General features: G+C 34.9%; 1 protein-coding gene across 4 annotated transcripts in view; it reads left to right on the forward strand.

Moving 5' to 3' along the window:
• ANAPC10 (anaphase promoting complex subunit 10) overlaps positions 1-17,074 on the forward strand; it is a 101,190-nt gene that overhangs the window by 15,188 nt on the left and 68,928 nt on the right. For all 4 annotated transcript variants that reach the window (XM_029955974.1, XM_029955986.1, XM_029956087.1 and 1 more), the window contains exon 3: positions 10,054-10,144. In XM_029955974.1, coding sequence (XP_029811834.1) covers positions 10,054-10,144 — 91 coding nt within the window. The remainder of the gene's footprint in view (positions 1-10,053; positions 10,145-17,074) is intronic.

A 17,074-nucleotide genomic window follows, 5' to 3' on the forward strand; every position in this document is an offset into this window, starting at 1 on the left:
AAGTGACATATGGAAGAATTTTAATAAACTTTCAAAATGTTCATAATAATTTGTTGGAGGTACAGATTTACTTGCCTGCTACAGTGTGGTCGTGGTATAGAGCTTTGAAAAGTTATTTTTCTGTCTTTGGAAATACTGGTTCAATATTTCACTCAGATTAAAGTTGGAATGTATTTAGTACATTCAGCTTAATTGAAGACACATCACAAAACAATTCCACAATTCAGCACAATTCTCAGTCTCTGCTCAAGAGACTGGAAAAAACTAAAGGTCAGATTTGTGTGGCTGCTAGCATTATAGCAGAGTCTTATCACAGTAATTTAATAATTTATTTCCATAAGCACTAAATTCATGCCAGATTGGGAAACAAAATTAAGGGGAAAAATACGTACATCCTTTATGTTTGACTGTATTTGATACTTTACAAGCCAAGAAAAATAAGGATTTTAGTGAGGCTATACTGTGTGAACATTTTCCAGGATATATTTTCCACTTGATTTATATCTTTTACCTAGACATTGCTTTTATGAATTAATTTTTAGAGGCATAATTAGATTGTATAAGTTTTATTTTTCTTTAAAAAAGTCTCTAAATATAAATCTTTTTATGTTTATGCTATAAATGACAGTTGTGATCATTGAGTGAATTTCTCATTGAATAGCAATATATGTACTATTCAATATGTGAGAATAAACAGCAATATAAGAAATAGATCAAGAAAGGCCTATCTTGGAAAGTGAAATTTGTGCTGACATCAAAATGTTAGGAAGACTCCATTGTGCAAAGAGCCAAGAATCTCTGACTCGGGAAACAGCTAGTTCGAAGGCTCTAAGCTAAATGGTTTGGCATGTTTGAGGTTCAGAAAGAAGTCTAGTGTGGCTAGTGGCTAGTGGGTAAGGAGGAGAAGTGGTAGAAGATGAGGTTGGAGACATAATTAGACATGGGTCAGATTATGACTGCTGGTAGAATTTGGATTTGAAGTATAATTTGGATTTGAAGTACAAAGAGATACCACTGGAGATGTTAAGCAAGAAAGTGAGATGATCTCATACAGAGTTTTAAAAAAAATCACTGTGGCCACCGAGAATAATGGTTGGTGGTAGAGTAATGGTGAAGACCAGGGAAGGAAAGGCTAGTACAGTAATTTATGTCAGATGATGTTGATTTAGACTAGGCCAATGGTTGTTAATGGAGAGAAATGACGGCTTTGGGATATATTTTTAGAGGTGAGAAAAATCATGACTTACTAAGGGAAAGGAAAGGTTCAAGAGTGACTGTTAGGTGTCTGGCAGAATAACTCAGAAGTATTATTTCCTAAGATGAAAAAGTGTGTGGGAGGATATAAATAGTTTTTGGGTCAAAACAAAGTTATGAGTCAAATACATTAGCTTTGAGATCAGCATTCTAGCTGAGGTGTTTATTAGGCAATTGACTATAGAAGCTTGGAGCTCTGGGGAAAGCTTTGTATTGGAGATACAAACTTCGAGGGTTATCAATATACTGATAATATTCTAAGCCTGGGGACTGTATTGACTCACCTAAGGAGAGATTGTATTTAGAAAAAAGAGTAAAGATTCAGGGCACTTCAAGATGTTGAGGCCTTGCAGAGTCTCAGGAATAAATAACAGTCCACAAAGGGCACTAAGGTATGGTCACTGAATTATTTGGAAAACTAGGAGGCTGGGAGATCATGGACAGAAGCCAAGAGAAGAGAGTATATTAAGAAGTTAGTTAATTCTTCATCTTTATTTTTTCTTAAATTAAGGTATAGTTGACATACAATCTTATATTAATTTCAGGCATACACCATAATGATTAGACAGTTCTGTATGTTACATGATGGTCACCACAATAAGTGTAGTTACCATCTGTCACCATACAACATTATTACAATATTATTGACTACATTCCCTATGCTTTACCTCAATTTCCATGGTTTACTTTATAACTAAAAATTTGTACCTCTTAATCCCCTTCACCTATTTTGCCCCCCTTTCTGGCAACCACCAGTTTGTTCTGTTTTTATAAGTCTGTTTTCATTTGTTCATTCATTTTGTTTTTTAGATTCATAGGTGAAGTCATATGGTATTTGTCTTTCTCTGTCTCATTTCCCTTAGCATAATACCCTCCAGGTCCATTGGTATTCATGAATGGAAAAATCTAATTCTTTTTTATGGCTAAGTAACTCATTGACTTATATAGCACATCTTGTTCATTCGTCTATTGATGGACATTTAGGTTGCTTCCATATCTTGTTGTAAGTAATGCTGCAATAAACACAGCATACATACATAATTACATACATAATTTCAAATTAGTGTTTTAATTTTCTTTGGGTAAATACCTAGCAGTAGAATTGCTGGATCATATGGTATTTCTGTTTTTAATTTTTGAGGAACTTCCATACTATTCTTTGGAAAAATGTCTATTCAGGTCCTCTGCCCATTTTTTAGTCAGATTGTTTTGGGGGATGTTGATTTGTGTGAGTTCTCTATGAATTTCGGATATTAACCCCTTATTGGCTATATCATTTGCAAATGATTTCTCCCATTAAATAGATTACCTTTTTTGTTGATGGTTTTCTTTGCTGTGCAAAAGCTTTTTATTTTGATGTAGTCATAATATTTTATTTTTGTTTTATTTCCCTTGCCTCAAAAGGTATATCTAGAAAAGTGTTGCTGAGGCTGATATCTAAGAGATTACTGCCTATGTTTTCCTTTAGGAGATTTGTGGTTCTAGGTCTTATATTTAAGTCTTTTATCCGTTTTGAGTTTATTTTTTAGTATGGTGGAAGAAAGTGGTCCAGATTGATTCTTTTTCATGTAGCTGTCCAATTTTAAAAACACCCTGTGTTGAAGAGACTGTCTTTTCCTCATTGTATATTCTTGTTTCCTTTGTCATAGGTTAATTAACCATATGAATGTGGGTTTATTTCTAGGTTCTCTATCCTGTTACATTGAACTATGTGTCTATTTTTGTCCAGTACTGTACTGTTTTGATTATTATAGTTTTGTAGTATAGCTTAAAATCTGGGATTGAGATACGTCCAACTTTGTTTTTTCCCCTCAAGATTGCTTTGGCTATTCAAGGCCTTTTTATTATTTTATACAAATTTTAGGATTATTTGTTCTAGTTCTATGAAAAATACTATAAGCATTTTGATAGGAATTGCACTGACTGTGTAGACTGCTTTAGGGAGTATGGACATTTTAACACTATTAATTTTTTCTTTCTGTGAACATGGTACATCTTTCCATTTGTGTTGTTTTCAGTTTCTTTCATCAATGTCTTATAGTTTTCAGAGTACAGGTCTTTCACGCTTTGGTTAAATTTATTTCTAGACATTTTATTCTTTTTGATGTAATTGTAAATCTGATGCTTTTCTTAATTTCTTTTTTTGCTACTTTTTTATTAGTGTTTAGTAATGCAACAGATTTCTGTTTACTAATTTTTTGCTTGCAATTTTATTGAATCCATTATTAGTTCTAATAGTTTTTGGCCCTCTTTAAGGTTTTGTACATATAGCATTTTGTTATGTGCAGATAGTGGCAGTTTTACTTCTTCCTCACCAATTTGGGTGCCTTTTCTTTTTTCTTATTTGGTTGCTGTGGCTAGGACTTCTAGTATTTTGTTGGATAAAAGTGAGTGTGGATATCCTTGTCTTGTTCCTGATCTTAGAGGAAAAGTTGTTTTTCACCACTGAGTATGATGTAAGCCATGGATTTTTCATATATAGCCTTTATTATGTTGACGTATGTTCCCTTTAAACTCACTTTGTTGAAAGTTTTTATCATGAATAATGTACTGTACTAAATGCTTTTTCTGCATCTGTTGAGAGGATCATACGTTTTTTTTTTCTTTTTTTTTTTTTTTAGTTTTTTTTTAATGTTTGTTTATTTTTGAGAGACCAAGCATGACTTGGGGAGGGGCAGAGAAAGGGAGACATAGAATCTGAAGCAGGCTTCAGGCCAAGCTGTTAGCACAGAACCTGACATGGAGCTCAAACTCATGGACCATGAGATCATGACCTGAGCCAAAATTGGATGTCCAACCAACTGAGCCACCCAGGAGCCCCTTCTTCATTTTAAAAATGTGGTATATCATGTTGATTGATTTGTGAATATTAAACAATCCTTGCATCTCTGGAATAAATCTCAGTTTATTGTGGTCAGTGATCCTTTTAATGTATTATTGAATTTCATTTGCTAGTATTTTATTGAGGATTTTTGCATCTATATTCATCAGGGATATTGGCCTATAATTTTCTTTTTTCTTTTTTTGGTAGCAGGTTGGTCTGATTTCAGGGTAATGCTGGCTTTTTAGAATGGATTTGGAAGTTTTCTTTGCTCTTCTATTTTTTTCAGTAGTTTGAGGAGAATAGGTTTATAAGAATATTAACTCTTCCTTAAATGATAGTACTTATCTGTGAAGCCATCTGGTCCTGGACTGTCATTTGTTGGGAGTTTTTTTTATTACCATTTGAATTTTATTACTTGTAACCAGTCTGTTCAGATTTTCTATTTCTTTCTGAATTAGTCTTAGAAGAATGAATGTTTCTAGAAATTTTATCCATTTCTTCTAGGTTGTCCAATTTGTTGGCATATAATTTTTTATAATAGTTTCTTAACAATCCTTCATATTTCTGTGGTGTCCATTGTTACTTCTTTCATTTCTGGTTTTATTTATTTGAGTCCTTTCTTTTTTTCCTTTTGATAAGTCTAAAAGTTTGTCAATTTTGTTTATGTTTTTAGAGAACTAGCTCTTGGTTTCATTGATCTTTTCTGTTGTGTTTTTAGTCTATTTCATTTATTTCTACTTTGTTCTTTATTATTTCTCACCTTCTACTACCTTTGGGCTTTATTTGTTGTTCTGTTTTAGTTACTTTAAGTTTAAGGTTAGATTGTTTACTTGAGACTTTTCTTGTTTCTTGAGGCAGACCTGTATCTCCATAAACTTCCCTTTTAGAACTGGTTTTGCTGTGTCCCAAATATTTGAACTGTCGCACTTCCATTTTCCTTGTCTTCAGTTATTTTTAAATTTCCTCTTTGATTTGTTAACCTATTCATGGTTTAGTAGTGTGTTGTTTAGCATTCACTTTTTTTGTGTGTGTTATTTTCCTCTTCATCTCTTTATTATAGCACATAACACTTTCTATCATAATTTATCTGCTTCAGTTCCTCATTGCTGGCCAGTAGAACATATTGGACTGTACGTGGAGGTAGCTGCTAGTTATGTGTAGCTATTGAGTAATTTATTTTTTATTTATTTTTCTATTTGAGAGAGAGAGAGAGCCTAAGTGAGAGCATAAGCAGGAGAGAAGTGCAGAGAGAGAGAGAGAGAGAGAGAGAGAGAGAGAGAAAGAATCTCAAGCAGGCTTCACACTTAGCAAGGAGCCTGATGTGGGGCTCAATCCCACAACCCTGGGTTCACAACTTGAGCCAAATCAAGAGTCGGACACTCAACTGACTGAGCCACTCAGGCACCCTGCTATTGAGGTACTTTAAATGTGAATAGTATTGATGAGGAATCATTTTAAATTTTATTTTTAATTAGTTTAGATGTAAATAGTCACAGCATAGATAGTGTATTAGATAGATGAACTCCACAGAGACCATGTGTTATCTATCTTTGTGTCTTCAGAGTCAAAACCTATGTCCCCGTTATAATATCACCCTGGCAAATGTGAAAGGATTTGTGTTAGAAGATATACTTGAGGTGAAAATGGCTGTTTTACTCCTAGAGACAATCTAAACTTTGCTACTCAAATAAATGTATCTCATCTATTGATGTTGTGTTAGTCAGCTCTTGCTGCACTAATGGTCTGTGACAAACAACCCTAATCTCTTAGTGGCATATTACAACAACAAAATTTATTTCTTGCTTGGCCATGGTTTAGCTGTAGGCTGTGACTTGGGTCCAGGCCTGCTCCATGTGTTCAGGCACAATGTCTTAGTGGGGTGTGCCAACATTTAGAAGGCCAAGTTTGACCCTGCAAGCACATTCAGAACCTCTGTTTGTGTCACATTCATTTACATTTTGTTGACCAAAACAAGTCATGATTAAGCTCCAGTATGACTGGAGTGCAGAATCATTTTGTTCCCATGGAGGATGGGTAGAGAAGAGTAGATATTTACTCAGCAATAATAGTAACGACAAGCAAATGCTTGTTTTCTTTTCTTTAGAGCAGCAGTTCTCACTTGGGGATGATTTTGCCCCCAGGGGATATTTGGTAACATCTACAGATGTTTTTGATTGATATAACTGCTGGAGGGGATGGTTGGGGGGGGGAGGAGCAAGATTGTGACTGGCAACTTGTAGATAGAGGCCAGAGATGCTGCTAAACATTTTATAATGCACAGGACAGCCCCTGCTCCTGAAAGAATTATCCAGTGCACACTATTATTAGTGCCCCGATTAAGAAGACTTGCCATAAAACTTCTAAAATTTTAGCATGCATCAGAATCACTTACAGGATTTATTAAAATACAGGCTCCTAAACAGATTAATGCTGAAAGTTTCTGATGCAATAGGTTTAGAATTCCTAGTAAGTTCTCAGATGGCAGTGATGCTGCTGGTCCAGGAAGCATACTGTGAGAACCACTGCCTTAAGAGTCAGTATATCATATAAAAAATTTTTTTCTGGTTAATATCATTTGAGTGCTTTATCATGATACCTGTCAAAGCAGTTGTCACAAGTCTGTCTTTTGGTTCTTCTGTTTGGACAAAGAATTCAGATATAATTCTGAATGGGAAGCTTTGGAAAAGAAGTTTACTCTATGACTTATGGCACTGGCACGAAACAGATGCTTGTAAGATGTTCTGTTTGTGAGACATATTTTCAAGAACTAGAAGCTGATAATCATACTTAGAATCCCAGATGTAAGGATTTAGACTGATTAATTCTTGGTGAGATGTATCTACTTAGTTGTACTGTTAGAGTGTCATAAACAATATCGATTAGAAAGAAATTTAAAATGATGAGTCTTGAGTTACAGGGCATCTCTTATTCTGGATAAGTTATTCAGGTTTTTTGTTTAAAGTTTATTTTGCTTGTTAAGAAAAAAAAACATTTTATGAAATTCTTTGAGCACACACTTGTAAAACTGTGAAATGAAAGAGAAAGAAAAACTAGCCAAATAGCTAAAATAAAATATGTGGCAAAAGGTCTTTTAATCAATAGAACATTTAACAGTAGAACTCTTAAGGAATGAGTCATGTAATTGAGTTCTCCTCTTAGGAAACTCAAACTGGCAAGAAAAAGGGATTTAAAACTTAAGAACTTTTTATATTAGTAGCAAAACAACTTTTTATTTTATTGGAGTACTGAATATTCTGGATTAGGCTTAGAAATAACATATAAAGAAAGAACAGAAGCATGTTCTAAGGCAGCATGGTCCAGTAGACATATAATGCAAGTTGCATGCGTAACTTAAATTTTTCTAGTATCTACGTTAAAAAAGGATAAAGAAATGGATGCAACTAATTGTAATAATATGTTTTAAATTCAATATAACTAGACTTATATTAATGAGATAGTTTGCATTTCATATTAGTCTTCAACCAATGTGTATTTTGCACTTATAGCATATCTCAAGTTGAACTAGCCCTGTTTCTTCAATAGTCCCATGTGTCTAGTGGCCACCATATGGCACAGCACAGATCTAAGAGTAACAGAGTGAGTAATGGAGAACCCAGTTTTTATATTTTAAGAAGATTTTCTTTGGTGCAGTCAAAAGCTATTTTATACCATTTATCTTGGTCACTGTCTGAATTCAGATCATTATCACTCGGAATTTAGATTACTTAGGATGGCTTTCTCCCTCCCTGAGAATGAAGAGTCAATCTGAAGATCCTGATCTGATTATTTCCTGATCATATAACTTACCTATTAAAAATTCTTCAGTAGGTTGACATATTTTTCAAGATAGTTTATATTTCATATCTTAGTACATAAGAGTCTGTATGATCTGACTTTTTTCATATGTCTCTGGTTTATTTCCTGATGCAGCCCAGTGTGTAGCCTTAGCTCCTCAAAGCTACCTTTGTTTCCTATAGATTTCACTTTTCCTTTTCCATGCCATTATGTATTTTTCTGTTTACTGAATGGTTTTTAACCTTGCTCTTCTACCTCTTTACCTAGCTAACTCTTACTAGTACTTGGAATTCAGTGCAAAAATTATTTTCTCTAGAAGAACCTCTCTTATTCACTGGTATATACTGTAAAGGCAGCATATAAAGATTTAAGATACAAATCTCAGACTGGGGAGAGCATATTTGGATCACATGGAACAGACATAGGATTACTATCCATATAGTAAAGAGTTATAAATCAATAAAAAGACCAAAGTGCAATGAAAATATAGGAGGTTATAAATAGGTATTTTCTATAAGAGGAAATGTAAATGATCAATGGAAGTTTGAAATATAATTTTTCACCTATCAGGTTAGTAAATACTTAATGATTTCATTTTAGCATGAGTACAGAGAAGTATTGTCCAACTTCTTATAATGCAAACCACATATGTAATTTAAAACTAACTAGTACCCCTATTAAAATTTTAAAAAGTACAATTTTCATGATTTGTTTCCACATATCCAAAATTATTTCAATATGTAATCAATATGTAAAACTTTATTAAATAGATATTTAATGTTTTTATACTAAATCTTCAAAATCTAATAAAGATTTCAGAATATCACAACTTTTACTGGTTACATAAAGGAATATATGTTCTTATTATTGGTGAGGATGCATTTTGGAAAGAAATTGGCAATATTTATCAAACTAAAAATTCAAATGACCCAGGGTTCTATTCCTAGAAATCCATCCTTTGGAAATACTAATATGCATTTGAAGATTTTAGATAGGTAGATGTTTCTTGCAGTGTTGTTTATAACAGGAAAACATTGGAAACAGCCTAAATGTCCTGGAGGGGTTGGTTAAATAATTGTTTTCTTTCCAGACAGTGAGATATTGTATAAACTTTAAAAAATGTGGGAGCTGTTTGGGTTAACTGAGTTATTATATGAGTTAAATAAATATTACATGATATTTATTTGCCTAGAATGTGCCTGGCACATAGTAAATGTGATATCGGTATTTGCTGCTGCTACTATTGTTATTATTAATTATTGTTGATATGGAAGATTCTTTCAGATATGTTAAGTGAAAAAGAAAAGCAAAGTGTAGAACTATGTGTCATATGCCATTATTTGTGTAGAGGGGGAAAAAAGAATTATGCATTTGCTTGTATATGTGTATAGTATGTGTGAAAGAGTATGTAAAAAATTGATAACATCGATTATATTTGGGGAGAGAAAGTGGATGGTTGGGGGGTGTATAGAGACTTCCCACCATGTTCTTTTTTGTACCTTTTGAATTTGATCCATAATAAATATACTACTTAGTCAAAAAATTAAAATGTAAATTAAATCTATTTCTCATAAATATCTTTGAAAAATCCACACCTTACCATTAAATTATTTCTATGATTAGTATGCACTATTATGATTTTAATCAAAAAACAATACAGGATATTTTTACTTCAGTTACCTAGAATAGCTAGATATGTGATTCTGGGCAGATTTAATTTTTGACTAATCAGAATATTGATCAGGAACACTTGGTTTCAAAATGTTTGTGACTTTTGAAAATATTTCTAAAGGGTCCTTTTTCTTGTCACAAGATAGATATATGGCATCTTGAACTTAATGAAATCTGATTTTGTAGGACATGAGGATCATTTTTCACCACCTTGTAGAAAGTATAAAAAACTGGATTTGAAGACATGCTGTCTTTAGAGTATATTTAGGAGATATTCTTTAAAAATTAAAACTAACAACCAAGAATAGTTGGCCTTATGTAACCTTTTGTGTGTGCAAATGATATTCTAAGAGTTGAGATCTGGTTAAGAAGATGGAAGAATTCTAAGTTAAAGTTTAGAGTATTGATCATCCTCTTTATCAGCATTTCTGGACAAATGTGTGTGGTAATTTTATATTTTGAATATATAGCTCTTTCTTTTTCATGAGAACTTGTCATTTATATTTTAGGATTTGGAGTGGATCAGTTACGAGATGACAATCTCGAAACTTATTGGCAATCAGATGGTTCCCAGCCTCATTTAGTAAACATCCAATTCAGGTAATATATTTTTGATTTTTCAATTGTGTAGGTTAAGTGGACAAAGTAATCTATTTTATTTACATATAATTTAAAGAAATATAGAAATTATACTTAAATGCACTTAACAGATTTTTATACACCTTGAGATTATTTTTCTGCTTATTTAGATCGTGTTTTAAGTTTACTCTGTCTTGTCTTTTTTTTTTAATTTTTTATGGTTTTTATTTATTTTTGAGAGACAGAGACAGTGTAAGCAGGGGAGGGTCAGTGAGAGAGGGAGACACAGAATCTGAAGCAGACTCCAGGCTCTGAGCTGGCTGTCAGCATAGAGCCCGACACGGGGCTCGAACCCACGAACCATGAGATCGTGACCTGAGCTGAAGCCGGCCGTTTAACCGACTGAGCCACCCAGGCACCCCTCTGTCTTGTCCTTTGTAAAGTGTTTATAATACTTTACACAGGTCCTTTTATGTAGAGATTTCATAAATATACTTTTCTATATAATTTATTTTGGAAATATATGCTTTGCTTATGACCTAATGCAATGCCTTAATGCATCACAGTGAATACACCTGGAGTGATATTAGTGATTTTAGGTATAGATTATTCATATAATTCTCAAATTTGTATTTCCATTTGGAAAAAAATGTTTTACCTTAGGACTTCTAAGGACATTTTCAGTTTTGAAAAGCTTACTTTTTTGGGGAATGGAAAATAGCCATAGGTTTTTCAATTGCTTTGAATTTATTGAGATAGATGGAAACCAGTAACTTGGTTATCTTTCTCCATTTATATCATCTGTTTTACCATTTTATAGCATTGTATTTTTAGTTTGTTTTTCTCACTGAGGGTATACATCAGCAAGTTTCTTATGAAAAGCCAGATAATAAGCATTTTAGGTTTTCTGGGCTATTGGGTCTCTCTTGCAACTACTCAGGCCATTATAGCCTGAAAGCAGCCACAGGCAGTGCGTACTGGCCGAGTTTAGCTATTCTAAACTCATCTTAAAAAAGTAGGTGGTGGGCAGAGTTTACTCACTGGGGTATAGTATGCCAACTCCTGCCCTTGTGTATTAAATATGTATATGCCAGAAATAAAAGCAGCACCTAACATTTTTTTAAAACCTAAAAATATCAGACACTTTGCTAAAAGACCTTATGCATTCATTTCATTTAACCTCTACAGCTACTTTTTCTTTCTTTTTTTTTTTTAATATAATTTATTGTCAGGTTAGCTAATACACAGTGTATATACAGTGTGCTTTTGGGTTCAGGAGTAGATTCCTCTGATACTTCACTTACATACAACACCCAATGATCATCCCAACAAGTGCCCTCCTCAATGCCCATCACCCATATCCCCCGCCTCATCCCCCTATCAACCATCAGTTTGTTTTCTGTATTTTAAGAGTCTCTTATGGTTTGCCTCCCTCTTGTTTGTAACTATTTTTTTTTCCCTTCTCTTCCCCCATGGTCTTCTGTTAAGTTTCTCAAATTCCACATATCAGTAAAAACATATGATATCTGTCTTTCTCTCACTGACTTATTTCATTTAGCATAATACTCTCCAGTTATATCCATGTTGTTGCAAATGGCAAGATTTCATTCATTTTCATTGCTGTGTAGTATTCTATTATATATATGTACCACATCTTCTTTATCTGTTCATCAGTTAATGGACATTTGGGCTCTTTCCATAATTCGGCTGTTGTTGATAGCACTGCTATAAATTTTGGGGCTTATGTGATCCTATGAATCAGCACTCCTGTATCCTTTGGGTAAATTCTTAGTAGTGTTACTGCTCTACAGCTATTTTTATCCTTATTTTATAGTCTCAGAAGCAGAGACTTAGATAAATTAACTTGCCAAGGCCACCCAGCAAATGAGTGGCAGAATTGCAAATGAAGGCAAGTCTTCTGATCTGAAAGCCTGTGCTTTTAACCATTATACTGTATAGTCTGGAGTAAATGTTTTTCCGTGACACAAAGTTTATCTATCACTTAAAACTGATCTAATGAGTATCCTAGTTTAATTGCATTATATAGAATAGCAGGCTTTTTTTCCAAATACAATTTTATGCGGAAGGCTAGCATATTGAACAAACAATAATAATTTAAAAATCTGTTAAATTTATTGAGCATTAAATAGTTATTAACATATCATTTTTAAATGGTGCTCCAAATATTTTTGTAAATGTAGGTACTATAATTTTTCTTATTTTACAAATGAAGAAACTAAAACTTAGAAAAATTAAGTAACTTGTTCAGGCCACACCCCATGCAGTTACAGAGCCTGGGCATGATCTAGCAGTCTAGACTTCAAAAACAGTTTGTAATTAGTATTCAGCTGTTTCTCAAGCTTCTTACAACAGTCTGGAACTTACGGTCCTCGCTGCTTAACTTAGCCCTTGCCAAGGCTTTCAGGAACACTTTTTATTTTATTTATTTTATTTTATTAAAAAAAATTTTAAAGTTATTTATTATTTTTTATTTTGACAGTGCAAACAAGAGAAGGGCAGAGAGAGAGGGAGAGAGAGAGAAAATCCCAAGCAGGCTCCTCACTGCCAGTGCTGAGTCTGATGCAGGACTTGAAGTCTAGAACTATGAGGTCATGACCTGAGAAGAAATCAAGAGTTGGATGCTTAATTGACTGAGACACGCAGGTGCTCCGAGGAACATATTTTTAAACAAGTGTTTTATAAAAAGGGGAATTGATGGGGGCACCTGGGTGGCTCAGTAGGTTGAGCGTCCGGCTTCAGCTCAGGTCATGATCTCATGGTTCGTGGGTTCGAGCCCCTCATTGGGCTCTGTGCGGACAGCTAGTCAGAGCCTGGACCCTGCTTCGGATTCTGTCTCCCTCTCTCTCTGACCCTCCCCTGCTCAACTGTCTCTCTCTATCTCTTTCAAAAATAAATAAAACATTAAAAAATTTTTTTAAAGGGGAATTGATGAAGAATTTTGAGACAATCTCCTACTTACTGAAAAGTTGCAAGTACCATGCAAGTCTTTTTTCCCCCTAAATCCTTTCAGAGTAAGTTGCCAATGTATATGTCAACTCTTCAGAATGCTTTTGTGTGTCATTCCTTTTTTTTTAATATCTTAATTTTTTAATTTATATTCTTTTTTTTAATAGTTTATTGTCAAATTAGTTTCCATATAACACCCAGTGCTTCTCCCCACAAGTGCCACCCACCATGACCATCACCCCCTCCGTCCCTGTCCCCCTTCAGTCCATGGTTTGTTTTCAGTATTCAGTAGTCTCCCTTGATCTGTGTCCCTCACTCTCCCCCGCTCTCTTTCCCCCTTCCTCTCCCCATGGTCCCCTGCCAGGTCTCTCCTGTTAGACCTATGAATGCAAACATATGGCATCTGTCCTTCTCTGCCTGACTTATTTTGCTTAGCATGACACCCTCGAGGTCCATCCACTTTCCTACAAATGGCCAGATTTCATTCTTCCTCATTGCCATATAGTACTCCATCGTGAATATATACCACATCTTCTTGATCCACTCATCAGGTGATGCACATTTAGGCTCTTTCCATGTTTTGGCTATTGTTGACATTGCTGCTATGAACGTTGGGGTACATGTGCTCCTATGCATCAGCATTTCTGTATCCCTTGGGTAAATCCCTAGCAGTGCTATTGCTGGGTCATAAGGGAGCTCTTTGGATAGTTTTTTGAGGAACCTCCACACTATTTTCCGGAGCAGCTGCACCAATTTACATTCCCACCAGCAGTGTAGGAGGGTGCCCATCTCTCCACACCCTCGCCAGCATCTATAGTCTCTTGATTTGTTCATTTTAGCCACTCTGACCGGTGTGAGGTGGTATCTCAGTGTGGTTTTGATTTGAATTTCCCTGACAATGAGTGACACTGAGCATCATTTCATATGCCTGTTGGCCATCTGGATGTGTGTCATTCCTATAAATAAAGACATTCTCCTACAGGACCACAATGCAGCCTTAGGAAATTGACACTGATACATTTAATTCTACAACCCCATTCCTGTTCTACCAATCGTGCCAGTAAAGTTGAATCAGGTTCAGTTTGGTTTTCACTTTAATTTGGAACATTTCTTCACTCTTCACTGAACTTTCATGATCTTGGCACTTTTGAAGATTATAGGCTAGTTATTTTATTTTATTTATTTTTAATATATCTTTGTAAAAGCTTATTTATTTATTTTGAGAGAGAGAGAGGAAGAATATGTGGAGGAGAGGCAGAGAGACAGGGAAAGAGAGAATCCCAGGCAGGTTTTTCATTGCAGAGCCTGATCCGGGACTCAAACTCATGAACTATGAGATCCTAATCTGTATGGAAGTCAGATGCTTAACAGACTGAGCCGCCCAGGTGCCCCTAGGCCAGTTATTAAAGAATGTCCTTCAATTTGAGTTTCTTTGATCTTTATGAATAACTTTGGGTTAGCCATCTTTAGGAAAAATGGCACAGAAGTGATATTATATCCTTGTCATTGCATCTTACTACTTGGGGTACATGGTTTTCATTTTGTCTCATTACTGATAATGTTTACTTCTATTATATGATTACAGTAGTGTATACCAAACTTCTCCACTGGATAGTTTCTTTGATTTAAAAAAAATATTAATTGATATTAATAATCAAAATAAAACAACTAATCACAGACAGAAACAATCTTATTGATAAGAATGTGCTAATAGCAGGGGACTTTAATACTCCACTGACAGCAATGGATAGATCAAAATCACTAAAGAAGCAATGGGCCTGAACAACACATTGGAACAGATGGAATTGATAGATATATTTAGAACTCTGCATCCTGAAGTTAGGAAATTCACCTTCTTATCGACTGCACATGGCACATTCTCCAAGATAGATCACATACTGGGGCATAAAGCAGCCCTCCATAAGTATAAACGAATAGAGATTATACCATGCACACTTTCAGATCACAATGCTATGAAACTTGAAAGTAACCACCAGAAAAAGTATGGAAAACCTCGAAAAATGTGGAGGCTAAAAACCACCCTACTAAAGAATGATTGGGCTATTCAGGCAATTAGAGAAGAAATTAAAAAATATATGGAAACCAATGAAAATGAAAATACAACAGTCCAAATCTCTGGGATGCAGCAAAGGCAGTCCTAAGAGTATATTGCAATCCAGGCCAATCTCAACAAACTACAAAAAGCGCAAATTCAAAATCTAACAGAGCACCTTCTGGAACTAGAAGGGAAGCAGCAAGAGCACAAACCCAGCAGAAGAAAAGGAATCATAAAGATCAGGGCAGAAATAAACAATATACAATCCAAAGGAACAGTTGAGCCGATCAATGAAACCAAGAGTTGGTTCTTTGAAAAAATAAACAAAATCGATAAACCTCTAGCCAGGCTCCTCAGAAAGAAAAGAGAGAGCACCCAGATAGACAAAATCATGAATGAAGAAGGATCTATTACAACCAATCCCTTAGAAATACAAGCAATCATCAGAGAAGAAATGGACAAATTCCTAAATGCACATGCACTGCCAAAATTGAAATGGGAAGAGATAGAAAACATGAATAGACTGATAACTAGTGAAGAAATCAAATCTGTTATCAAAAACCTCCCAACAAATAAGAGCCCAGAGCCAGATGGCTTCCCAGGGGAATTCTACCAGACATTTGAAGCAGAGCTCATACCCATTCTTCTCAAGCTATTCCGAAAAATAGAAATAGAAGGAAAACTTCCAAACTCATTCAACGAAGCCAGCATCACTTTGATACCCAAACTAGGCAGAGACCCAGCCAAAAAAGAGAACTACAGACCAATATCATTAATCAATACAGATGCAAAAATACTCAACAAGATACTAGCAAATCGAATTCAACAGCATATAAAAAGAATCATTCATCATACTCAAGTGGGATTCATTCCTGGGTTACAGGGCTGGTTCAATATTCGCAAGTCCATCCATGTGATCCATCACATTAACAAAAGAAAGGATAAAAACCATATGATCCTGTCGATAGATGCAGCAAAAGCATTTGACAAAATACAGCACCCTTTCCTAATAAAAACCCTTGAGAAAGTCGGAATAGAAGGAACTTATCTAAACATTATAAGAGCAGTCTATGAAAAACCCACAGCTAATATCATCCTCAATGGGGAAAAACTGAGAGCTTTCCCCCTGAGGTCAGGTAAACGACAGGGGTGTCCACTCTCACCACTGTTGTTTAACATAGTGCTGGAAGTCCTAGCATCAGCAATCAGACAACAAAAGGAAATAAAAGGCAGGAGAAGTGGCAAGGAAGAAGTCAAACTTTCACTTTTCACAGATGACATGATAACTCTACATGGAAAACCCGACAGACTCCACTGGAAGCCTTCTAGAACTAAACAATGAATTCAGTAAAGTTGCAGGGTACAAAATCAATGTATACAAATCAGTTGCATTCCTATACACCAATAATGAAGCAGCGGAAAGAGAAATCAAGAAACTGATCCCATTCACGATTGTACAAAAAACCATAAAATACCTAGGAGTAAACCTGACCAAGGATGTAAAAGACATATATGATAAAAACTATAGAAAACTTATGAAAGAGATTGAAGAAGACACCAAGAAATGGAAAAACATTCCCTGTTAAGGGATCGGAAGAATAAACAGTGTGAAAATGTCATTACTACCCAAAGCAATCTACACATTCAATGCAATCCCCATCAAAATTGCACCAACATTCTTCTCAAAGCTAGAACAAACTATTCTCAAATTTGTATGGAACCACAAAAGTCCCTGAATAGCCAAAGTAATATTGAAGAAGAAAACCAAAACGGGAGGCATCACAATCTCAGACTTTAGCCTCTACTACAAAGCTGTCATCATCAAGACAGGATGGTATTGGCACAAACACAGACACATAGACCAATGGAATAGAATAGAGAATCCAGAGCTGGGCCCACAAATGTACGGTCAATTAATTTTTGACAAA

The sequence above is a fragment of the Suricata suricatta genome, chromosome 1 (assembly GCF_006229205.1).
Source record: "Suricata suricatta isolate VVHF042 chromosome 1, meerkat_22Aug2017_6uvM2_HiC, whole genome shotgun sequence".
NCBI classification, from domain to species: domain Eukaryota; kingdom Metazoa; phylum Chordata; class Mammalia; order Carnivora; family Herpestidae; genus Suricata; species Suricata suricatta.